Consider the following 26,342-nt stretch of genomic DNA (forward strand, 5'->3'; position numbering starts at 1 on the left):
AACAGGCTGAGAGGCAAGGGTGGAGGCAGAGAGAGCAGGCGGAAGGTAAGAGATTAGTTGATAAGCAGTTGAGCTGTTTAAGATAGTCAGGTTTGGGATATAATTGAAAGGTAAAGCCAACAGGATTTCATGGTAGATTCTCTTTATGGCATGAGCAAAAGAAAGGAGTCCAGGATAATTCCAAGGTTTCTGGCCAAGAATATCTTATCTCCTCAGTAAGAGTTTTAGTACGTCTTTGTGACATTGACCTTTGGCATTTAAAAAATTCATAATTTGATCTACATCAACTAATGACACAACTATTTTCCTGATTATCCAGGCTCAAAACTTTAGGAAACAGGAATATGAGAGAAGTAAGAGTTAACAAAATTTTTCTACATAGTTTTTTGTTCTTTAAGCAGCAGACTGCTTTCTTTAAAGGGATACTTACTTGAAAACTCGCATACAGTAACTGAGAGTTCTCATTTGGTCTTCAACTCACACATCCACTTTGCCCCAAACCTGGGGTTTTGGAAGATAGATTAAAAGCCACTATTCTAATTCACTTCTTTCTTTCATTTTCCAGTTCAAATCCTTATTATCTCCTGCCTGAACTACTGTAATAGCCTCTTTACAGTTCTTAACTGCAAATTTCCTTAATCTTCTATGTATCTTCCAGATTAATCTCTCTGAGTCAGAGTTAAGCTTGTTATGACACTATTCAAAAATCTTCAACAGCTATTATCTTCTTAATAAAGACCCCAAATCCTAAAGATCCAAAATCCTTTAGAGGACATTCAAAGTCCTCTAAATCTGACCTTAAATAAACCTTTCATCCCTGTCTTTTACTTCTCCCCAAATGGGTAGAAATCAGGCATGGTTATTTAAACACAACATTTAATGTTACTGATATTGTTCATTTATGTCATTGTCAATGTCATTTCTTCTTTCTGGAACATCCTTCTGTACCAACTTTGTCGAGAGATATCCTATCTGGCCTTCAACCTAGCATCACGTATGTTTTTGCTTTGAAATCTAAGAAAATTTTAGCAATGTAAGTTTGCTGACAAAAATCCTATCATTCCTTTATCTTTCCTTTTTGTTGTAACTATAATCTGAGACACTGTGATATTCTCAAAAATTGTTCACTGAACCTCCAAGAAATACTTACCAGGTCAGCATATGTTTATATTTATGTTTACACAGTGGCTGTAAAAGTAGTGCACTCATACCCGGTGCCCAAATTGTGTTATCTAATTACATTCTCCACCAAAAGGAACCAGGGCTCCTCAGAGAAATGGCAGATTCCAGGGCTGGGGCAGTGTAGATGCAAGATGAGCCTTTACCATCTTATTCTTTCAAAAAACAAGGATGTGCTTGGAAAGGGTGAGGGCATGCCACTGGTCAAATATGGGACAATTAAGCACCAAAATAGTTAAGTACTGAAGTTTTAAAAATAGAAATTCACATGTTCACACCAATAGCAAGCAGATAAAATAAATAATATATGAGGGAAAAGGAAGGGCTGGAGTTGGAAAAATTAGCATTTTGCCACCATCACAGTAGAGACTGGGTCATACCAGAGTCAGAAATGGTGCTAAATTGAGGTGGAAACTTTGATGAAGAACAGAATATCTACATGGTCTAGAATGTCTCCTTACAGAGTACTTATCGTTACAAGAAATTAAAAAACAAAAGTTATATATTATATAGTGGAGATAACACCTTGATTGGATAACCAAAGTAAAAATCATCAATGAGAGTTAGATGCCCTGAGACTTCATCACCTATGTAGTATTCCAGCCAAGAATGCACAGCCTGAACATCAGGCAAGCACAAAGTAAGGAAAAGTCCATTTTAAAAATAAAATAACAGAGAAACCATATTCTTCAAAAATGTCAATATCTGACAAAGAAAGGTTGTGGGGGAAAAAAAAAACAACTAGATTAAAAGAGGCTAACGTGACAAATGAATGCAATAGCTGACCCTAGACTAGATGCTGTACTTGGGGTAGAGGATGCTATAAAGGATATTATTAGGTCAATTGACAAAACTCGAATATGGATGGTAAGGCATTGTATTAACATAAATTGGTAACGCTTATAACTTTTGTAATTACATAAGAGAATATCTCTATTAGGACGTATACACTGATGTATTTAAGAGTAAAGGGCCATGATGCATATTTAACTTATCCTCAAATATTTTAAGAAAAACAAGTGTGTATGAGGAAATGGGGGAGAAGAGTGACAGTGGGTAAGAGGACGTGGGCGAGCATGTAAAGCAGGCAACCTGGTTGGGGTAGGTAAAATCTGAGCATATAAGGGTTTTTGGTTGTTTTTGGTAGCACGTTTATTGTGCAACTGTCTGTAGTTTGAAATTATTTCCGAACAAGAGTTTAAAAACAGAAGAAAGGTACTCAAGAGTCTTGTAGGAGCTCTATGATGAAACTCAAGACCATACCATTAAATGAAGGTTTACCATAATTCTAGATACTTAAAGATTCCTAACTGTTACTCTTACTGAAAAAACATTTGATTTTTAGTAAGTTCTCAAGTGACACTGGTATATACCTCACCTAATATTACCTTGGAGTCTTAGCATAACTATTTTATTCTTTGTTTCCTTCTATTTCCTGATAATAGATAACAAATTTTATTCTCAAAAATTAAAACCTTTATTTTTATCTTTTGTGGAATGTCCAACTTGAAGTTGCCATTATAACAAATTTAGGTCACAGTATGCACATACCCTATAATAACAATATGTAGTATTTAGCCTAGATGATCTTCTATTTTGAGTTACTTATCAGATAGAAAATCAAGTATTTACTGTTATCTACCTCCATATTATGTTAAATATTCTAGATTTATTTACCAGAACACTAGATTCAAATGATAATAAAGTTAAAAATAGATATTTTAATTGGTCATCTCAACAGTAGTATTAGGTTAAAGTATAAACAGAGAAAGCAGGTGTGCATGACTAAAAGAGGAAGAGGAGTAAGTGCATCTGCAGTAAACAGATAGCATTTCTTTTGACTTATTTCCTCTTCCATTAAAAACCTCTTTTCCTCTAAAGCAATAGCGGGTCCTCAGGGAATACAATGTCTCCTAAGTGCAAAAATCAATTGCCAAACCAATATGGAATAAAATCCATTTTTGCCCTCTCCAAAAGTAAAACCAACCAATCAACCAACAGACTGACCAACCAACCTTATCTTCAATTAAAAATATAGTTTAAAGAACCAAGACTTGGTATGATTGACCATACTGAGAAAACTGCCTTATTTTAAAAGTTAAATGCTCAACAGCATTAACTCAATAAGTGCAAAACACAAACAAGGCATTATGATTCAATAATGAATCATCATGTCATATTTCTGGATTATGATTTTAAAAGTTCACTTTTACATAGCTGCTCTTCACTAATTGGTTGCTTATGAGTCATACACATGGCTGTTGACCTTTGTGCCAATCTTGTCAAGTCTTTCAGGCTGCATATGTGAAAGCAGATGGAGCTTTTCCTTGAGAGCCACAGAAGCAATATATGCATGCAGTTCAGGTACAGAGATGACATCACCCTTCACAATAGCATTACCTCACCCCCTAAGCATAGGAATGAGTCACCCGATAGTCAGCTGCAAATCTCTCGGTAGAAAAAAATGTAGGTTACGGTGATGCATTTTCACATCCCACTGATTTGTTCATGTAAGCAGCTATTTGTTCTGATCCGCTGCTTTGCATCTCAAACTCATTGTGTGACTTGCTTCTCCCTTAAGTCATTTTAAAAAGTCTAAATTTTTGTATTTATTTTATTTATTTGTTTTTTCCCTGTTCATAATTTAAAATAAAAGGTGCTAGCAAACTCCCAGAGTCTATCTGTGTAATCACAAAGCAGTTTAGTGAAGTAATCCCGTTTCTGTTTCTTAACAAAATCTAAGTGGTACAATGAATACCAGTGGCACTTGCAATCAGGGACTTCCATCTGAAATTAAAATGTGAAAATAAGAACGTTAGTTTTAAAGTGGAGGAAGGAATTTCATGTGAGAAAATAAAGGAAGTACTACTACTAAAATGAGCACTACCAGTAATAAAAAACAAAAATTCCTCCAACTATAAGAAAAAATGTTTGCCACTTGATTCTTCCCTATTTTTCTATGCAGCCAACCCCTCTCCCTGACTGACTCACACACTTTTTGGGGTATATTCAACTTTATTTTAACTTGTTATAAAAAATTTCAAGCATATAGAATGTAGAGAGATTAATAAATTCCCATGTATCTACCATCCAGTTTCAACAATTATCAACATTTTGCCAACTGTTCCATCTATCTCCACTCACCTACTCTATACTTGTTTATTGGAGTAAAATCATCAAATTTTAAAATTTCCCCTATTATCTCAAAGATCTACTTTATGATGAGGAATTCCAAGTCTACATATTACATCTGATTCTTTTCCCTCCACAAAGGAGCTTCTTTCACCCCCTTTGTTATGCACTGATTTACTTGAGAAACCAGCTTATCTGTCCTATAGAATGTCCCACAGTCAGGATTGTACATGTCATTTAACTTGTTCCTTTATTTCCTGAAAAGTATGATTAGACTTGGAGCTTTGATCTGATGCAGGTTCAATTATTTTGACAAGAAGACTTCATATCTGGTGCTGTGCACTTCCTATTATAATAGGGGTCTACAAACTAGAGCCCATGGGCCAAATCCAGCCTAATGCCTGTTTTGTAAGTAAAGTTTTATTGGAACACAGCCACACATTCATTCATTTATGTATCTGTCTATGACTGCGTTTAGCTGCAACTAAAGGCCACACGGTTCCCAAAGCCTAAGATAAGTACCATCTGGCCCTTTACAGGAAAAGTTTGCTGGCCCCTGTGCTATACCATATTAGGAGGCATATAGTGTTTGCATGCCCCACTTTTAATGATGTTACTATCAATCACTTGAGTTTGGGGGAGACAGTCTGATCCCTCCATTTAAAGTGTCCCATCAACTTTTTACCATTTTAGTATTGCTTGATGGCCTATTTCAACAAAAGAACTAGAATAGCAATTTCTAATTTTATCATTCTTTCTGCATTTATTAGTTAGGATTTTTCTTTTTTCTTGCTTTTTTTTTTTTTTTTTTTTTTTTTGAGATGGAGTCTTGCTCTGTCACCCAGGCTGGAGTGCAGTGGCGCCATCTCAGCTCACTGCAACCTCCGCCTCCTGGGTTCAAGCGATTCTCCTGCCTCAGCCTCCTGAGTAGCTGGGACTACAGGCACCCGCCACTATGCCTGGCTAATTTTTTGTATTTTTAGTAGAAACAGGGTTTCACTGTGTTAGCCAGGGTGGTCTCAATCTCCTGACCTCGTGATCCACCTGCCTCAGCCTCCCAAAGTGCTGAGATTACAGGCGTGAGCCACCACGCCCAGCCTAGTTAGGATTTTTCTATAAAGAACTTTCCCTCATTCGGTTTTGGAAGCCAGATTTGCACACACTAGCATTCTGATTAGTGACTCGGGCATTAAACACTCTCAAATCCCAAAAATTGTATCCAGAAGTAACTCACCCACTATAAGACTGAAAATTGAAAAGGGTTCAGGAGACTTAGTGAGACCGGTGTGTTCGCTAACCAGGAAAGAGGGAAAAGGAACACACTGATAGTTAGTGCCCTGATAGTTAACAAAAGCCAAGTTCTGTGTATAAGGTAAGAAGCAACAAGGTTTAAAAAGGAGAAGAGAGGGTAAGAAAAAGAGCGTGGCAAGATGCAGATGCACCGAGTGTAGAGATAAGGAAGAATGAACATAGGCCATGAAGAAAGAGCGTGTAAAACACCAATTGTCCTAGAATATTTATTAAAGGGGCACACATCCCTATCCCACCTAAGAACCCCAAGGAACATTTCTAGGATAATACAGTAACATGCTTACAACGATGATCCCAAGGAATAAATAAAAAGATACAACTCATTAAGATTGGGAAGATGTGAAATACATGAATACACCATTAATGTCCTCACTTGTAAGTGGGAGTTGAACAATGAGATCACATGGACACAATGAGATCACATGGGAAACAACACATACTGAGGCCTGTCAGGGTTGGGGGTTAAGGGGAGGAAAAGCATTAAGACAAACACCTAATGCATATGGGGTGTAAAACCTAGATGATGGGTTGATCGGTGCAGCAAACCACCATGGCACATGTATACCTATGTAACAAACCTGCACATTCTGCTATATCCTGGAACTTAAAGTTAAAAAAAAAAAAAAAAAAGAAAGAAAAGAAAAAGAAAACTATGCCATTAAAAATGCTCAATTGTTTACTTTTTTATTATCTGGAAGTCTCCATCTAGAACAATTACTTTCTTAGCCATACTAGTTGTTTTGCAAACCAAGGTGGTAGGGCAACAGCACACATCCAAAATACAAAATCAAGATGTATCCACACCAACCAGAGCAGCTGACTGCACCTCATCCAACCCCATCCCCTGGGTCCCTGACTCTACTACTCATTCACTATGTGACGTAGGATAAAAACGAACAATTCACTGTTTTACAGAATGTCTCACGTTCTCTTATTTCACTTGATTCTCAAAGTCACTCTCCACGACTAACTTAAAAGGGATTCCTTTTTGGTCTCCAACCATTGACTAATGCTTTTAACACTTTGGGCATCCACAGGCTTCCTGCTTTTTCCCACTGCTTTCCAAGTTCCCCCAATTGAGAGTGGAAAGGGTTTTCTGATGTTCTGTTTTGCTGAAAACTTTCAATAAGACTAACAAATCAAGGAGTTGTTTGAAGAGGCATCTGCATTATAAGCCAGTTATCTCTAATTATGGAAGTATTTATAAATATTCATAAAGTCTTCACACCAAGTAGCAGATGGGAAAATCTGAAGGAAAGCAGGATAATCCCTAAAATCCTACTGAAACAAATCTATCATTGAAACACTTTTTCTCTCAATTTTCTCTGACTCATCAGTCTCTCTCAATTTTAAAATGTTGGACTTTAAAACTTGGTCATAGGTCTTCTCACCCTACTTTCTTTCAAGGTGATTGATCTTCTCAGTTCTCATGACACAAGTGTTTCTAATTTTAATTTCAGCCCAGACTTTCCCTCTGTCAGCACAAGACCCATAAAGTCAAATGCCTTCTTTAGCATCTCTGCTTGGAGAGCTCTCATGGTCTCTCCGAACTCATATCTAGAAAACGCATGTTCTTCCTTTCTATACCTGTTCTTAATTTACTACTAAATCCTCCTTTGCTCTTGTATCTTCATAAAGATCTTCCTTGTTAAACATCCTTTGAATCCATCACTTTACTTCACTCATTTCCACTGTCACCATCCAGTCTATCATCCCCATCTGGATGACTACCATGCAGTCTCTTAACTAGCGTGGGAGACTAGAAATAGTCTCCCAATTTCTGCTGTTGTTCCAGTCCATTTTCTACAGTCAGAGTGATCACTTCCACTTAAACCTTCAACGGTTTCTCATGGCTCAGGATAAAATCTGAAATGCCAAACATAGCTTACTAGACCCTGTATAACCTGGTCCTGGCCTGGCCTACCTCAATGGGCTCATTTCGGCTACTCTCTCTCAACCCTCATTCCTGTTGCCATCCTCAACTTCTCTTAGTTCCCTGAAAATGCCATGGTAACTCTCACCTCAAGGCCTTGAGATAGGCTATTTCCTCTCCCAGAGCAATCCTCTCCTTCCTCTCTACCCATCTCTTGCCTCAGTAACTCCTGATCATACAAGAAAGGCCTTCTTTGACCATCAGGCTAGGTAAGCACTTAAGCTTGTTGGAGTCTTTCTTTGTGCTCTATCCTGCCTTGCGCCAGTTACCACACTCAATTGCATTATTTACACTATAATTATTTCATATTTGCCTCCCTAGCTGGCTCCACACAGTACCTTGTAAGTTCTAGGAAGGCAGGAATCACATCTGTCCTGGGCAGTGCACAATTCTGCATGCCTCCCTCCTGCAATCCAACAATGTTGAATTCAGTTTTGGATGTGTTAAGTTTTGGTGCCTGTGACTATCCCACTAGGATTGTCCTAGAAGCAGTTTAGGTGCTCAAAATGTGCTGAGTTATGTGCTAAGTGTGCCCTACGCAGGATGTCTCTGAGTAATTAATCTCCATAAAGCACATGAAGAATTATTAGTAGAGAAAACACAAATAAATTGGTAAGCATTAAGGTATTTTAAAAAACATTAAATTTGGAAAGAGGGAAGACGTAAGTACAAAGATCTAGGGTTGAGTCTCAGCTTTACTACATCAGACAAATCTCTGAACCGTTTTGATCTCCAATTCTATCATCCAAAAAATTAGGGTTAATAAGAATATTTACTTCACAGGGCTATGTAAATGACTAAGTAAGAATAGATATCACTTTACAAACTATAAAGTGCTACTCAAACAACAGTTATGATCCAGGGCTGCTTACTTTGAACTTCTAAGGTAACTTGTGTGTGTTTATGTATATATATACATGTATACTTAGTTAAAAGCAAAAATATAAACTCAATCTAGCTCATGTGACTACTTATAATTCATTATGAACTTTATTTTATTCTCTATTGGAAACTTCAGGAGAGAACTATTATTCATTAACACAAAATTTCAAAAATAACAAAAGCTTTTTGAATTCTAGAGAATACCTGTTCCAGAAGTAAATTAAAGGGGAAAGCAGACAGAAAGCTTAATTATGCAAAGTCAGTTATTTCTTTCTCAAACATAGATTCACATCTGTTTAAAAACAAGGCCTCAAAACCAAATAAAGATTAATTCAATGTAGAATTAAATATCTCAAACTGCTGCAGTTTTTATCAGAAAGCTCTACCAGGCCTAAAATTCTTTGACTGTAACATAAAAACTCTAATGGATTGAAAGAACTTTATTAATCAACAAGGACAATCAATGCTAAAGAAAAATTAACACATATATGTTTGTATATTTTAATTCTTCAAAAATGGTACACTTGAATGGAACATAAACAGTAAATCTTAATTAACCAAAATGAGCAACTGACTACATTACTAGACGTCAGAATTGACTATTTGTGACTTAAAAAAAAGAGATGCTTCAATATTATTGTATTACAGAAACATATATTTTTACACCTCCCTGGAAACATTGGGGAAAGTAAAAGGAAGACTGTTTGATAAAAGTAAAGGGTCTCCAGGAATGGTACCTGAAAGACAAGGGAAGGGGTATCACCATTAGATGATGATGCCCTAAAGGGAGGGGTAATGAGATCGTTCAGCAGATCCGTGTATTAGTCAGAATGCATCCCAAGTGACATGCTATATGCTTAAATGTTGAGAAAAACTCTGCAATGATTTAGTATTTATTATCTTCAAAAACTGTAAATTAGTATTCAAGAGCAGAGAAATACCAAGTAGATAACTGTTTAATTCTTTTTTTCACTAATTTAGTCAACCTACAAAACAAACTGCCTCAAGGAAAACTACCAGACTAAGCATACTTCTCACAGTCATGATAAAAGAACACTGATTTTAGTAACTATCTCTGCCTTCACCTAGATTAATATATATTCACGACATAAACAATGTACATGAAGAGCCAATTTCCTAAAAAAATTAAAAAAAAAAAAAACAGGACCAAATAAGTTTCTCCTTTGGTGACGTGCAATGCTGGGATAAATTAGCTTAGTTCACAGCACTACTTTCAGCCATGCTAAGGGATTAATACAACAAAATTAAATTAAAGCACTGTTTCATTTCTATAATTAAAAGAAAAGCAATTAACCCAGGCAATTATTTAAATATTGGCTTGCTACATGATTGACAGCTACGCTTCAAAATAAACTGCCATCTTAGATGACACAGACTCAAAATGTGCTAGTTTGCGTACAAATGAAAAACTGCAAAACAACTTGGACAGCTTTCAGTATAAGTAAGAGAGGCTTTAAAAGAGATTACAGATCCTCTTTTAATAAACACTTAAAAGGGTCTACTAGTAGACTCTTTCTGAACAAATCAGTAACCAGTAAAGCTGTACCCTTTTCAAAGGCAGTCCCACTTTTCAAAGCCCTTATATTAGTGGAATGCATGCAGTCTGATGTGGGGAGGGGGAGGAGGCTGGAGAGCACCAGCATCAGAGCTGTCTGTTTCTGCACCTGTCTGAAACAGAAAGGCGGTGTCCCTTGGGGAGAAACATGCCTAAAATAAAGCAAAACCCCAAACCTTATCTAAGTTTAGACGTTAGAGTTGTTTGTTCTTCTTAAGAGGAAAAAAAGGGCATCTTTAACAGAAAAGCAAAACAGAAAACAAATATGGTATCTCTAAATAAAGAAAAGATAAAGGTATTCATCTAAGTACAAATTAGTTATATATACACAATAACAATATGCTTTCTGAATAACAATAAGGAAGGTCTTCATATTTAAAAAGGAGTTCCAAGACATAAAGAAGTAGATAGTTCAATCTACTTAGATTTGGTGAAGTGATCCAAACGTAGCCCAGAGATCCTAAAGAAAAAATGATGCTCATGTGTTACAAAATTTTAAGACAATCAGTGGGGAACCACAGACAAATTTCCTTAGTGCTTTGTTCCAAGGTTGAATCTGAATATAAATTACTAGAGGAAAGCAAATCAGATTTCATGTCAGGTGGTCCTTCTGAAAATTAAAAAGTTCTTAGCTACCATTAACTGGCAAAAATATTATGCTTAGAACCTAAGCATATCTGTTAAAGCTAATACAGTGAACTTTAGGTGCATCATTTATTCTAAGACACACAAACATGCACCCTAACGGTTTTAGCTTATGTATCCAGACACTTTTCAGGAGATAATGGCAAATGAGATGTGTGTCCCAAGGTACACAATTCATACAATTCATTCTAAATATAATGTAAAACATCCTGTTCTTAATGGAACTGTCAATTTCCCTTATCTTCCAGGAGCTTATTTTTTTCATTGACATAATCAAAACCCCACTAAAGCAACAAAATACACTATTTTATAAGCCTTTTGGATCAGAAAAGGTTAAGAACAACATCAGAGCAAGCCAGGAGGCAAGTATGTACCTAATGGTAATTCCTAGTGAATTTGTTCTTTGTTTTCAGAAGAATCCTTAAATGTAGTAAAAGCGAAAGTTCAAAAATTTCTCCAGATAATTTACTTGGGTGTTTCATGCATGTGACTGTACCTGATGCATGAAGTTAGATTATCTTTAGAAATGTAGTCCAATCCTATAATCTTACAGAGGAGGAAATTAAAGCTCTACTGATTAAATACTTTAGCCAGTTCACACAGTAAGTTAATGGAAGAATTATGACTAAAACTGAAGCTCCTGAATCCTAGGCCCTCCTCCACAATACCACACGGTCTAAAAAGTTCCTGTGTGGCTTTATTATTCCAGCAAAAGTACATGGGATCCACAATCAATTCCTTTATCAATAACTTAAAAATTGTTATACAGTCTATCAAATCCTTTATCCTTCAGCTTCTCAGATTAATAAGTAACTCTGATAGTTGCAGAGAATACATCTTCTCTGGTCTTCTGAGTTGAATCTGTTTCCTCTTCATAAGACAGGGTTGTGCTTTGTGGCCCAGGCTGGCCCCAAACTCCTGGGCTCAACTGGGCTCAGCCTCCTGAGTAGCTGGGACGACTACTCAGGAGGCAGGTGCCACTGCACCCAACTTTCATACCACTCTTGATGAAAGCTTGGAGGAACTGACATTCTAATACAGGAGTCCCCACAGGAAGCCATGAACCTATTTATTGTTACCTGGAGGTGACACCTGCTATATATCCATGCCAGCTCTTTCTGCTTGCTACAACTGGCCCTCTTCCCCACACCAGCCTTTACAACCAAACACACTGGGTTTCTGAGAGAAGAAGTTAACTACTTCTCACAAAGTTAACTATTATGAAGGTTAAGGACTTTAAGAAAACACTGCACTGGATGCATTTTGAAGGTAGTATTACTCTATGCATCCAATTCACAGCATTTCAAATGGCAGTTTTTGATTTTTTTTTTTTTTAGACAGGGTCTCACTCTGTCACCCAGGCTGGAGGGCAGTGGTGTGATCTGACCCACTGCAACCTCCGCCTCCCAGGCCCAAGCAATCCTCCCACCTCAGCCTCCCGAGTAGCTGGAACTACTGGTGCATGTCACCACACTCAGTTAATTTTTGTAATTTTTTTTGTATTTTGTATGTTTTGTAGAGATGGGGTTTCGCCATGTTGCCCAGGCTGGTCTTGATCTCCTGAGCTCAAGCAATCCACCTGCCTTGGCTTCCCAAAGTGCTGGGATTACAGATGTAAGCCACCGTGCCCGGCCTTGATGATCCTTTTGTGGTGTTTTGTCCAACTTTTTTTTTTTTCTAAATCTGAACTGAACAAATGTTCAACTTTTGAACATAACTTCTAGATGCTGAGCAGCACACACCTTGCTGAATAACAGATGACTCACGCTCACAATACATTCTTCTCTCCTTGCTAATATGTTTATAATTTCACAAATATTCTTATATTTCTATCATAAACCAAATAAGTAATTTTCAAAGTATGGTTTGTGGACTCTTTCAGGGGTGCAAAATAGCAAACAGTTTTCAAGCAAGGTGTGATTTGCCTTTTCACTGGGTTATTTGCCCTGAAGGTATAAAAGCAATGCTGACTAAAACTGCAGGTGCCTTGGCACAATTCGGGAACCAAACTAAGAATACAATGGTATTCTTCACTGTCATACACCTGAAGTAAAAGGAAAAAAACAGAGACAGTTGCACTTAAGAATGTTCTTGATGAAGCAATAAAAAAGGCTGATTTCATTAAATCTTGACCCTGAGTACATATCTTTTCATTATTCTGCATGACTAATTATGAAGTATGTAACAAGCCTTTCTTCACATGCTAAAGCATGTCTTGAGGAAAAGCACTTCTGGAACTGAGTTGTGAGCTGAACTAGCAGCTTTGTTCATTGAGCTCCAATTTTACTCAAAAGTCAACCGAGAAAAATCATGATTATAGGACTTGGGTATCTGGTAGACACTTTCTAAAAAATGAACAAAGTGAACTTTTGACTTCAAAGAACATATCTGACAGTATTTGTGATAAAATTTACATTTTCAGGTGAATTCTAGAATACTGGAAAACTTGGGCCAGGCGTGGTGGCTCACACCTGTAATTCCAGCACTTCAGGAGGCTGAGGCAGGAGGACAGCTTGAGCCCAGCAGCTCAAGATCAGCCTGGGCAACATAAGAAAACTCCATCTCTACAAAAAATAAAAAAAAGTAGCTGAGCTTGGTGGCAAGCGCCTATAGTCTTAGCTACTTAGGAGGCTGAGGTGGAAGGATTGCTTGAGCCCAGGAGTTGGAGGCTACTGTGAGCTATGATCACACCACTGCACTCCAGCCTGGGCAACAGAGCAAGACCCTGTCTCTAAAAGACAAAAAACAAAACAAAACAAAACAAAAAACTTGCATCTGCCAATTTTCTCTTGACAGCTTCCCAGGACTTACAGACTTTTCTGACGAGATCAGTGGTTAACAGCAACAAATTTGATTTTTAGAAAATATTCCATAAGGAAATATGCCAATATTTAAAAGATCTGTGTAACTCAGTCAATATTTTCCAAGTTATAAAATCATGCATGAGTAAAAGGCAAGACAGACCAATGGATGTTAGTGTTCAGAGTATAAAATGTTCATTGATATGTTTTCTGATTCCACACTGCAACTAACCTTTAAAAAACTTCCACTTGTTTTGGCAGAGTATTAAAAAAGAATGGCCTCAACTATTTGAAAAGGCTACTAGAATATTCCTCCCTTTTCCAACTACATTTGTATGTGACTAAATTTTCTTCTTTATGTAGTTAAATCAAAACAACAATGCAATATTTTTAAGGCAGAAGCGGATACAACTGTCTTCTATTAAACCAGAAATTTAAGAGACTTGCAAAAATGTAAAATGCCACTTTTCTCATTAAATTTTTTATATTAAAGAATATAGTTATTATTCGTAAAAATGTTATGCTATTGTGGAGTGGGTTTACTGTTATTTCTTTAATAAAATAAATGTTTTTCAAACATTTGTTTTAGGCTGGTCGTGGTGGCTTATGCCTGTAATCCCAGCACTTTGAGAGGCCAAGGTGGGAAGATCACTTGAGCCCAGGGGTTCGAGACCAGCCTGGGCAATATTGAGACACTCTCTCTACCAAAAAAAAAATTAGCTGGGCATGGTGGTGCATGTCTATAGTCCCAGCTACTCAGGAGGCTGAGGCAGGAGGATTGCTTCAGCCCAGGATTCAAGGCTGCAAAGAGATATGACCACACCATTGTACTCCAGCCTGAAAAAAAAGCTCTTTGGAGCCCTCAATAATTTTTTAGAGTATAAACAGGTTCTGAAACCAAACAGTCTGAGAACCACTGTACTCTATGAATAGCCTGAGTTTGTAAAGAAAGGGAGGTATATACAAGGTGGCAAAGGGGCTTCAGAGCAGGCAGAATGGAGTACAGTCAGGCAAGCCTGGGCTCAGTTCCAACCTCATCATATATATATATAGCCAGTCAGCAACCTCAAGCAAATTTATCTGAGCTGCCATTTCCTCTTTACAAAATGGGACCAACGTAGTAACCTCAGAAGGGTTACTATGAGGATTACACTGTGTAAGGAGCATTGAGTATATGTTACAATGCTGGGAACAACGTTATATCATCAGTATCTCTACATATTAAACATCCACTCTCAAGAAATGGTCCAAGAATTTGGGGCAGCAGTAAAATCTAGTAAAATCTATCATGTTATCACAGCTGTTTCAATGCCTTCAGATTTTTTTTTTTCTATGAAGTATAACATTAAACCTAGATAATGCAAAGAGGTATCAGGATTCTTTTCTTTTCTTTTTTTTTTTTGAGATGGAGTCTCGCTCTGTGGCCCAGGCTGGAGTGTGGTGGCGAGTTTCGGCTCACTGCAGGCTCCTCCTCCCGGGTTCCCGCCATTCTCTTGCCTCAGCCTCCCGAGTAGCTGGGACTACAGGCACCGCCACCACGCCCGGCTAATTTTGTGTATTTTTAGTAGAGATGGGGTTTCACCGTGTTAGCCAGGATGGTCTCGATCTCCTGACCTCGTGATCCACCCGCTTCGGCCTCCCAAAGTGCTGGGATTACAGGCATGAGCCACCTGCCTGGCCCAGGATTCTTTTCTTGCATGAAAAGCAACCCGTGAGCTTTCTGAATAGGCTTTCGATTCAACATTTCTCTTGTTGTTGTTGTTGTTGTTGTTTGAGATGGAGTCTTGCACTGTCGCCTGGGCTGGTGTGCAGTGGCACAATCTTGGCTCGCTGCAACCTCCGCCTCCCAGGTTCAAGAGATTCTCCTGCCTCAGCCTCCTGAGTAGCTAGGATTACAGGCACCCGCCACCACACCTCGCTAAGTTTTTGTATTTTTAGTAGAGACGGGGTTTCACTATGTTGGCCAGGCTGGTCTCAAACCCCTGACCTCGTTATCGGTCCTCCTCAGCCTCCCAAAGTGCTGGGATTACAGGCATAAGCCACCACGCCCAGCCTACGATTCAACATTTCAAAGCATTCTATCCAAAAGATCTAGGATTGGGGGTGGGTGGGTGTGAGAGAGGACACTAAAAACAAGGGAGCCCTAATAAACCACGGAAAATGGTGCGAACTAAGGACAGTAAGAAAGTTGAACTGTAGTTTTAAAAACAGCTAATATAACTGCTATCTGTAAGAAAATCTTCAAATGCAACTAGCTGCTTATAACTCAAACACTCTTACTAGCACTCAGGTTATTACAACTATTTGCACTCTACTTTGCCATACCATGCAACTTATCTTTTTGTACCTATGTATATTTCAGTTTGCAAACACACACATGCTTTGAACCACTACAACACACTGATATTACCTCAGATGTAAGCAGCTTACAATCTTCTCATTTTGCTGATCGTCTATGTCTAGTTTAAAAATAAAGTAAAACATGCATACCCAAGCATAATCCCAACAGAAGAAAAATAAACAAGTTTATCTTAAGTAGTAATTCACTTGAATACCATACTCAATTATAAACAATGTAATTTACAATCAAATTGCTATTTGCATTAATAACTCATAATACAATAGAAGTTCTCTATTCTCAAAATATATTTTCAGTATACTGAGAAAGAGTAGCCACCTATAAAGTCTACTCAGGGTTTAGCACACAGCAAATGTGGAAATTTGGCAGTGTTGTTTCCTTAAGTATCAGTTTGGGTGCACCAGAAAAGATCTGGGCTAGGTTTACTGGAAAGCACAGGAAAGTCTGTTATTATAGATGGGTCACTGATAACAGTTTCCCATTGGAAAGTTTGGTCACCAATAATCAGGTCATTGTCAAACCCCTCATGTAAGATTTTGTCTTTTCCATACTTAATATCAGCTAGGAAGGTTTTTAAAGAAAAAGACTGACGACAAAACAGAAAAAAGACTACCCTAGGGAGTGTCCTACAGGAACAACTCGATATAAAAGGCGGCCACGGGCATTCTGGAAAACAGAGGTGACTGCTTCAATGTCAGTAGTCACCACTCAAAAGATGGACTCATTCTTAAATAATTTAAACAACAGACTAAAGCTCCACAAAAGGAGAGAGACTTCATCCATCAGAATTGAAACTAAAGGTGAGGAAAATCAGCTTCTCTTATTTAATCTCCCCCATCTATACCCCATGAAGGCAGGCTGTGTCCTCACTTTATCGATGAGAGCAACTAAAACTCTGAGGGGCTGGAAGTCATGTGCCAGAGTAATTTTGGAAGTGAGGTCTCTTTGAATCTATGCTATTTCCCCTCTACTATTCTAGAGCTCCAAATTATTAAGTATACATTTTCTGCAAATAATCAAATTTGCCTAGAATTACATTACAAAAAAATTTCAGATGAATTCTGTTTATAATTAGGGAATAATAATTTATGGGATTTTGCAGCACAGATTTCTAAGTAGTAAAATTCAATAAAGTTTTTATTTATATTTATCTTATTATTTCTAGAGACCTTGTGATGATAATAAACAATCATTTATAGCTCAGATAATGTGCTATGCTGATATGGCAGATAGGATCCTCAGCTGCTCACTTAGAGGATTAACTCATTTAATGCCCCAAGTAATCCTAAGAAGATGTTATTATCCATCTCATTTCACAAGAGGGGAACTGAGGAATAGAAAAGTTAAGTAAGTGCCCTAAAGGGACACAACCTATAAGAGGCAGATAGGCCTCAAACCTGGGCAATAGGGCCCCAAACTTCTTAATATCAGCAATTACTCATTAGAATTAAGTTTTCCAGTCAACACTTCACAGAAAATTCTTACCTCTGGTTTGCTAAGGCTGGATGACACCAAGGAACCGGATCCCACGTCCAAATCCCACTGCTTTTTACCATGATTTTCAGGATCCAAGGCAGCAATTCGCCCATCTAAAGTGCTGATAATTACTAGTGGCCTGTAAATATTAAAAATATTTTTAAAATTAAACAGGTATCTAAGATATTGGGCACTTATCCCACATACTCAAAAGAAAACCAGCCCATGTCCAGGCCTCTATTAGTAGAAAGGAAGAGGGGGCCTTCTACCACTCTTGCCACCACTGTCTTTGGACCAAGACAATTTCAATATGCCCTTTATCTGTTTATGTCACTTATGAAAAGCCCCTGACTCATAGGTCATCCTTCATTCCACACTCTAATTCCCCTAAGGAACACAATGTCCCCTGGTATGTCCTCTTCTACCTGCCTACCTCCTGAAAGCCCTTCCCCTGAAACACTGTCTTCCCTGAACGTTCACTTATCTTCTTGCTCTCATAGAAACCGGGCTTTCCCTGAGGACATCGCTGCCCTACAGAAGCATAACCCTTGCTCAGAATGGGGTAAGTGGACTCCATGTATCTTGTTGCCATTTCCAGACCACTTTTTTCCTCTCCTCTCTGAAAATCCTCAGGATCAGACTGTTTTGTCCATTACCCCTCCCAGTAGACATCTAATTTACCCTTAGGTAACTAGCCCCATCCTGGAAAATTTCAGCTGCTGGTTTACTGTCACTACCTAACATATTTAACATACTTCTGTCTCAATTCTTTGGGTTTTCATTATCTGTCTACCTTGCTTCAGCTGCTCCTGTGGTCAGACACTAGACCTTGTCATTACAAATCACCGCAACCCCCTAACCACCAATCCCTCTCTTCAGCTCACTTCCTCTACTTCCCTGATTGCAACAAACTTCTGACCCCACCAGAACCTACAAGCCTGATACTACAACCTTCCCTACCACCATGCCCTCACTTCTTTCTTAACCAGTTAAAATCCTACAGTCCTTCATCTTAAGCACTACTTTGCACACACCTCAACTCCCTACCCTGCCTCTCACATGTCACACTCTGGAAGAACTGGTTAAAGTCAGTCTTCTCCCCTTTCTCACTCCTACATCTGTGCAGTTGAATGTATCTCAAGAGAAACATACCAGGTTGACTATCCTCACTTTAATTAATGACCACCAACCTCAAAAAGGCTACTAACAATGCTCAGTAATCATAACACCCTTCCCTAATCTATCCATTATGCCACTAAACCATGTTAACCATTTCATGTCTCCCCGCTCCTCAAACTTCTGATACCAGCTCTTTCAAGCTCACACATCTTGGTGACTGTGCTTCCTATTTCATGGAGAAAAACAGGAGAAATCAGCTTGTTTTCCCCCACCACCTCTATCTATTCATCAGTACCTGGACCATGAGTTCCACCCTCCCTCCTGTTAGTGCAAGTGAACTGTCCACACTCCCATCTACCGCCAACACCTCCAAGTAAGCAACAGAGCTCCCGCTTAGGCATTCGTGAGGTCTTGCTCCTGCAAATGTCTCCTGTCCCTCCCATACCATCAATCATTCCCTCTCTACTAGAATATTCCCATCAGCATTTGCTATAAACTGAACTTTTGTGTCCCCGCCAAAAATTCACAAGTTGAAACCTAATCCCCAAGGTGATCGTACCAGGAGGTGGGGCTTTGGGAGGTGATTAGTTCATGAAGGTGGGGTCCTCTTATGAGTAAGGTAAAAGCAGCCCCAGAGACTCCCTCACCCCTTCCACCATGTGGGGAATTAGTGAGGAATCAGTCTTCACCAGATACTGAATCTGCCGGTACCTTGATCTTGAACTTCCCAGTCTCTAGAACTATAAGAAATAAATGTCTGTTGTCTATAAACCACCCAGTCTACAGTATTTTGTTATAGCAGCATTCAAACCTGCTACTATTTTCCCCAACTTAAAAACCAAACCAGATCAAACAAAATGAATCCTTCTCCCACCTCGAGCATCCAATCTATTTCTTGCCCCTCTGCAACAAAACTCCTTGAAAGAGTTGTTATATACTGTCTCTAAATCTCCTCTTCCCCTTCTATGTTGAACTATTTCTAATCAAGTTCTTGCCCCTGTCATCTTACTGAAATGGTTTTGGTCAGAGTCAACAATGATCTTCACACTGATAAATCCCATGGTCAGGTCTTGCTTCACTTGACCACCCAGCAGCACCTGACCAGCCATTCCTGCCCTCCAAGAAACACACTCTATATGGCTTCCAAGACACCACGCCTTTTTTTTTTTTTTTTTTGGACTCAGTTCTATGCTATTCTCTCTCAGTTTCATTTTCTGGTTCCTTCTTATCTTTCCTATCTCTTAAAATAGTCTCTACCTACATGTGATTTTTTTGGTGATCTCATCCAGTCTCATAGCTTTAAATACCATCTATATCCTGGCAACTCCCAAATTTATATCTGGTTTCAGTCCTCTCCCCTGAACTGCAGACATACATATCTAACCACCTACCTGATTTAGATTGTCTAACAGGCTTCTCAGAGTTCGCATATCCACAGACAGACTCCCCCAACTCTTCAAATACATCATGCAAAATTTTTGCTTAAGGCCTTTGAATCTACTGTTCCTTCTGCCTGGACCATACACCTCCAGCTACAGAGCAGACTCTCCATAAATTTTTTATTTATTTTTATTTATTTATTTTTTGAGACATAGTTGCACTCTTGTCGCCCAGGCTGGAGTGCAATGGCGTAATCTCAGCTCATTGCAACCTCTGCCTCCTGGGGTTTAAGCAAGTCTCCAGCTTCAGCCTCCCAAGTAGCTGGGATTCCAGGTGCCCGCCACCACACCCAGCTAATTTTTATATTTTTAGTAGAGATGGGGTTTCACCATGTTGGCCAGGCTGGTCTCGAACTCCTGACCTGAGGTGATCCACCCACCTTGGCCTCCCAAAGTGCTGGGATTACAGGTGTGAGCCACCGTGCCTGGCCTAAATAGTTGTTTAAAGGATGACTTGTACAGTTGTTCTAGGAATTCATTAGGTGTATTTATCAGCTTTAAAGACCATGCGCACTGTAAGCATGTATAGTTATATTCCTGGTTGGGAGGACAAGATGCCACTTTATCTCTTCTATATCACTTGATGCACAATGTATATAAATTCAAAGTAAAGCCGCAAGTTGACCAAGACAGACATGTTCAAGTAAATCCATTTGAAACCCTTCAAAGAGCAATTAATTTAGTTTCCAAACTCTACACTAATTCTAATTTCGAATTTTTTGAATGGTAACTTAGTCTGATTTGTGAAAGGAAAGACCTTGCCATCCTACAAACTCAAGTAATTTTAGATAACAAACCAAAAGAGAACCATCCAACTTCTTGCCCTCCATGTCATCCTTCTGCTTTCTAAAGAAATTAGGAGTTGGTAAAGCAAAAGGATACTTTGAGTAAGAAAATTATTTTATAACAAAGAGTATAAAAATTCACACCTTGGATATGCCGCTTTATAAAACAACGCAATCTAATTAATTTAGAGATCAACAGTTAACAGCCAAGTTAACTCTTTCCTAGTCCCATTGTAGAGATGTTTCATTTTTCTATTCAAGAATCATTAACCACAAATAAATGGCTGAATGAAAAAAATTCTAATTGAAACAAAATTTAGTGTAAGCAAACAGTGTTGACCCATGAAAAATCAAGGAGACCATCAGAACACTTCAAATACGATTTTTCTTTTAAATTCAGGACAAACTCTTTTTTTCCCACTTAGACATTCTATTTACAACAGCCAGAAAAAGCGATACTTTTTCTGAATATGTTGCTAGTTGTGTGCTAGAGGTATATTCAGAGAATAAAATACTAGCTCTCATCTTCAAAACAAAAATTCAACAATAAAATCTGGATATGTGTGTCGTGTGTATGAGAACACGTTTTAATAAGTAATCGGGGATTTAATATTTAACTATTCTTTCACTGAAAACCTGTCATGAGAGTATACTTAAATGAGTCAAACATTCTGTTTTTTGGCCCATGTGTTTTGCTTTTAAAAGTAAAATATTGGCCGGGCGCGGTGGCTCACGCCTGTAATCCCAGCACTTTGGGAGGCCGAGGCGGGCGGATCACAAGGTCAGGAGATCGAGCCCACGGTGAAACCCCGTCTCTACTAAAAATACAAAAAATGAGCCGGGCGCAGTGGCGGGCGCCTGTAGTCCCAGCTACTCGGGAGGCTGGGGCAGGAGAATGGCGTGAACCCAGGAGGCGGAGCTTGCAGTGAGCCAGGATCGCGCCACTGCACTCCAGCTTGGGCGACAGAGCGAGACTCCGTCTCAAAAAAAAAAAAAAAAAAGTAAAATATTTTCATTAACTATTATGTTTAGGCAGTATGTGACTATTTCAGCAATATTTAAAAATACAAACATGGGCAGGAACAATTAAGTATCCCACTTTTGGCTGGGTATAGTGGCTCACACCTGCAATTCCAAAACTTTGAGAGGCCCAGGCAGGAGGACTGCTTGAGCCTAGGCGTTTAAGACCAACCTATGTAACATAGTAAGACCACATTTCTATTAAAAAAAAAAAAAAAGTTTTTAAAAAATTAGCTGGGCACGGTGGCGCAGGGCTGGAGTCCCAGTGAGTTGGGAAGCTGAGGTGGGATGATCACTTGAGCCCAGGAGTTCGAGGCTGCAGTGAGCTATGACTGCACCACTGTGCTCTAGCCTGGAGGACAGAGTGAGACCCTGTCACGAAAACAAAATAAAAAGTATCTCCCTTTCCTTCTTAATGGCGATTGATACTTAATCTAGTTCTTAGATTTGAGTCAGATATCCTTAATTATTTTAACCCCTTGAAATGGGGATAATAGCATATCCCCTAACAATTCTGTCAGGTATCAAAAAAAAGGTATTCCTCCTCTCTTGCGTTACAAGCCAGCTGTAGTATTCATCATGGGCTTCTCCCCACGAGCATGTCTCTGGAATGGAGGCTCCCCTTCTGCTGTGGCTGGAATTAAGAAACACCACCGGAGCAATGAAGATTTGCTACTATACCTAATCACAGTCTAAGAGAGAGGTGCTCATTAGAGAGAGGTGCTCATCAAGAAAAACACCAAGTAGATACATATTGCTGAAAAACAAAGTCCTCAGGCTGAATGCAGAGATGACCAGAGGATAGCAACGAGATACAGCATTTAGTGCACTATTCACAAGAGCAAAGACATGGAATCAGCCTAGTGCCCATCAGCAGTAAACTGGATAAAGAAAATGTGGTACGTATATACCACAGAATACTAAGCAGCCATAAAAAGATGAAATCATGTCCTTTGCAGCAACATGGAGAGAGCTAGAAGCCACAATCCTAAGCGAATTAACACAGGAACAGAAAATCAAATACTGTGTGTTCTCACTTATAAGTGGAAGTTAAATATTGAGCACATATGGACATAAACATGGGAGCAACAGACACTGCAGACTACTGGCAGGGGGTGAACTGAAAAACTACCATTGGGGCCAGATATGGTGGCTCATGCCTATAATCCTAGCACTTTAGGAGGCCAAGGCAGGCAGATCATGAGGTCAGAAGATTGAGACCACCCTGGCCAATATGGTGAAACCCCATCTCTACTAAAATACAAAAAAAAAATTAGCTGGGCTAGGTGGTGCATGCCTGTAGTCCCACCTATTCAGGAGGCTAAGGCAGGGGAATCACTTGAACCCGGGAGGCAGAGGTTCAGTGAGCTGAGATCGTGCCACTGCACTCCAGCCTGGCGACACAGCAACACTTCACCTCAAAAGAAAAAGAAAAACTACCATTGGGTACTATGTGCACTACCTAGGTGTAATATACTATGTAACAATCAGCACATCTACTTCCTGTATCTGAAACAAAAGTTGAACTTAAAAAAAGATATGGCATTTATAACAAACACAGCCAGGTGTAGTGGCTTTCCTTTGCAAACCCAACACTCAGGGAGACTGACCCAGGAGAACTGCTTGGAGGGCCAGGAGTTTGAGACCAGCCTGTGCAACATAGTGAGACTCCAAATGTACTCAAAAATATTTTAAAAATTAGCCAGGTATGGTGGCGTACACCTGTAGTCCCAGCTACTCAGAGTCTGAGGTGGGAGGATAGCTTGTGCCCAGGAGGTCGAGGCTGCAGTGAACTGTGATTGCACCACTGCAGTCCAGCCTAAGCGTTAGAGCGAAATGCTATCTTCAGAAAGAAGAAGAAACATAAACAGAGATAAAAAGTGAAAAATGAACACCTCCCAAAACAGGAAGAATATAAGGTTGTTTATCTCCCCAAGACCAACTTGCCCTATTTTGAGGGTTCCATGATCAAGATGAAAAACTCTTAACTTATTCAAGAACTGAAGGAACTGCAGAGACAGTTTTTCCAGTGGAAAGAATCATAGCCTAAGTCAGACGTGGGTGTACATCCCAATGGCTCTGCTCTTATTCTCCTCATGGCTTCATTTGAGTTATTTTTTCATAGGCAAAATATGGCTATTTCACCTATCTCAGTGTAACCCAAGTGTACCTGATCATAAAAATAATTTGGAGTGGGCCGGGCGCGGTGGCTCAAGCCTGTAATCCCAGCACTTTGGGAGGCCGAGACGGGTGGATCACAAGGTCAGGAGATCGAGACCATCCTGGATAACACGGTGAAACCCCGTCTCTACTAAGAAATACAAAAAACTAGCCGGGCGAGGTGGCGGGCGCCTGTAGTCCCAGCTACTCGGGAGGCTGAGGCCGGAGAATGGCGTGAACCCGGGAGGCGGAGCTTGCAGTGAGCTGAGATCCGGCCACTGCACTCCAGCCTGGGCTACAGAGCGAGACTCCGTCTCAAAAAAAAAATAAAATAAAATAAAATAAAATAAAATAAAATAATCTGGAGTGCTTATTAAAAACCATTAAAGGTTCACACGTCTCATCCTAACAGGGAGACTGGGAGAATGTAGCCTAACAAGCACCGCAGGTGAGTCTCATAAGACCAGTTGTATAAACACTGTTTTACCTTAGCCATTTCCATAGAGAAAAATTAAATTTATGACCTGGATGAAGAAGGCATATTGAACATCTCTGTCAGTAAACACTTCGGAGACTTCTATCTCTCACTTATATTTGGCTGTAGCTTACAAAGGCATTTATTTGGATGATTCCTCAGTAAGCCCCAATCTCTTGCCCATGATCCAACTCTTGGAAGCTACTCTCAAGAAAGATTTTCAATGGTTTCCTAACTGCCAGATTCATTCCCCTCATCAGGTCTTTCCTCACAAAAGCCACCGTTGTGGCCAGCTCCTCATTCTGGACATTATTCTTTCCTGGTTTCTACAGGACAAGTCCTTCCTAGGTCCTCATCTATCACTATTTTTTTTTTTTTTTTTTTTTTTTTTTTTTTTTTTTTTGAGATGGAGTCTTGCTTTGTCACCCAGGCTGGAGTGCAATGGCGCAATTTCGGCTCAACAGCAACCTCCACCTCTCTGGTTCAAGCAATTCTCCTGCCTCAGCCTCCCAAGTAGCTGGGATTCCAGGCACCCACCACCACACCTGGCTAATTTTTGTATTTTTAGCAGAGGCGGGGTTTCACCATGTTGGCCAGGCTAGTCTCAAACTCCTGACCTCAGGTGATCTGCCCGCTTCAGCCTCCCAAAGTGCTGGGATTATAGGCGTGAGCCACCATGCCCAGCCTCACCTATCATTCTTATAGCTTTCTATCTATAGAGCAGGCACTTTCCCATTTGTACTACATGTTCTCCTAGATGGTCAATGTCCACAGCTTCACCTCCATCTGTAGTATGACAGCCCCCAAACCTGTACAGGATTTACAGTTCACCATCTCTCCCTATCCCAGTTCTGCATCTTCAGCAGGATCTACTTGTTATCACCATAACAGGCTCAGGAAACTTCTTTCCCACAATCTATTCCTGCCACTTAAAAGCGTAGCCATCCATCCTATTACCTAATATTTAAATCAGACATCAACTCTTTGTGCTCCCTCCTCCTCTACATTTAAACAACAGCCATGTACTCTTTTTTTTTTTTTTTTTTGAGACGAAGTCTTGCTCTGTCGTCCAGGCTGGAGTGCAGTGGCGTGATCTCGGCTCACTGCAAGCTCCACCTCCCGGGTTCACGCCATTCTCCTGCCTCAGCCTCCGGAGTAGCTGGGACTACAGGCGCCCGCCACCTGGCCCGGCTAGTTTTTTGTATTTTTTAGTAGAGATGGGGTTTCACCGTGTTAGCCAGGATGGTCTTGATCTCCTGACCTCGTGATCCGCCCGTCTCGGCCTCCCAAAGTGCTGGGATTACAGGCTTGAGCCACCACGCCCGGCCTAGCCACGTACTCTTAATTCTATTTCTGAAGCTTCTCTTAAATCTTTTCCGGCCGGGCTTGGTGACTCACGCCTGTAATCCCAGCACTTGGGGAGGCCAAGGCGGGTGGATCACCTGAGATCAGGAGTTCAAGACGAGCCTGGCCAACATGGTGAAACCCCATCTCTACTAAAAATACAAAAGTAAGCCGGGTGTGGTGGCATGCGCCTGTAATCCCAGCTACTTGGGAGGCTGAGACAGGAGAATTGCTCGAACCTGGAAGGCAGAGGTTGCAGCGAGCTAAGATTGCACCACTGCACTCTAGCCTGCACAACAGAGTAAGATTCTGTCTCAAAAAATAAAATAAAACAAAATTTAAAAAACCCTTTTCCTTCTTTATTACTACAGCTCTTGCTCTAGAAGATTCTCACTTCTCATCAGAACACCTTAAAATGCTTTCTAACACGTTTTCCTGCCTCAGGTTTCTTTCCCCTCTCTTCTTCCCGCAGTTTTGTTTCTGCAATAGAGATCTGATAACCTTCCAAGGTTCCCTGTGCCCACTGAAGAAGAAAGGTCACACTGCTTGGTGTGGCACATAAAGCTTTGCACAATCTGGCTTCAGTGTACTTTCCTAATCTCATTTTTCTGCCTGTTCTGCCAGCCCAACACCCTCTCCCCTCTCCTTCCCAGCTCCACGCTCCCCACTTTCCATGGGGTGAGGTTTTCAAAAGTTCTCATCTATA

At 39.8% G+C, this 26,342-nt stretch overlaps 1 protein-coding gene across 1 annotated transcript in view; it reads right to left on the reverse strand.

Moving 5' to 3' along the window:
• Positions 1-26,342, reverse strand: part of EIF2AK3 (eukaryotic translation initiation factor 2 alpha kinase 3) — a 79,680-nt gene that overhangs the window by 46,076 nt on the left and 7,262 nt on the right. Inside the window, exon 2 of the mRNA XM_050754190.1 lies at positions 17,304-17,433. Coding sequence (XP_050610147.1) covers positions 17,304-17,433 — 130 coding nt within the window. The remainder of the gene's footprint in view (positions 1-17,303; positions 17,434-26,342) is intronic.

The sequence above is a fragment of the Macaca thibetana genome, chromosome 13, assembly GCF_024542745.1.
Source record: "Macaca thibetana thibetana isolate TM-01 chromosome 13, ASM2454274v1, whole genome shotgun sequence".
Classification (NCBI taxonomy): Eukaryota; Metazoa; Chordata; class Mammalia; order Primates; family Cercopithecidae; genus Macaca; species Macaca thibetana.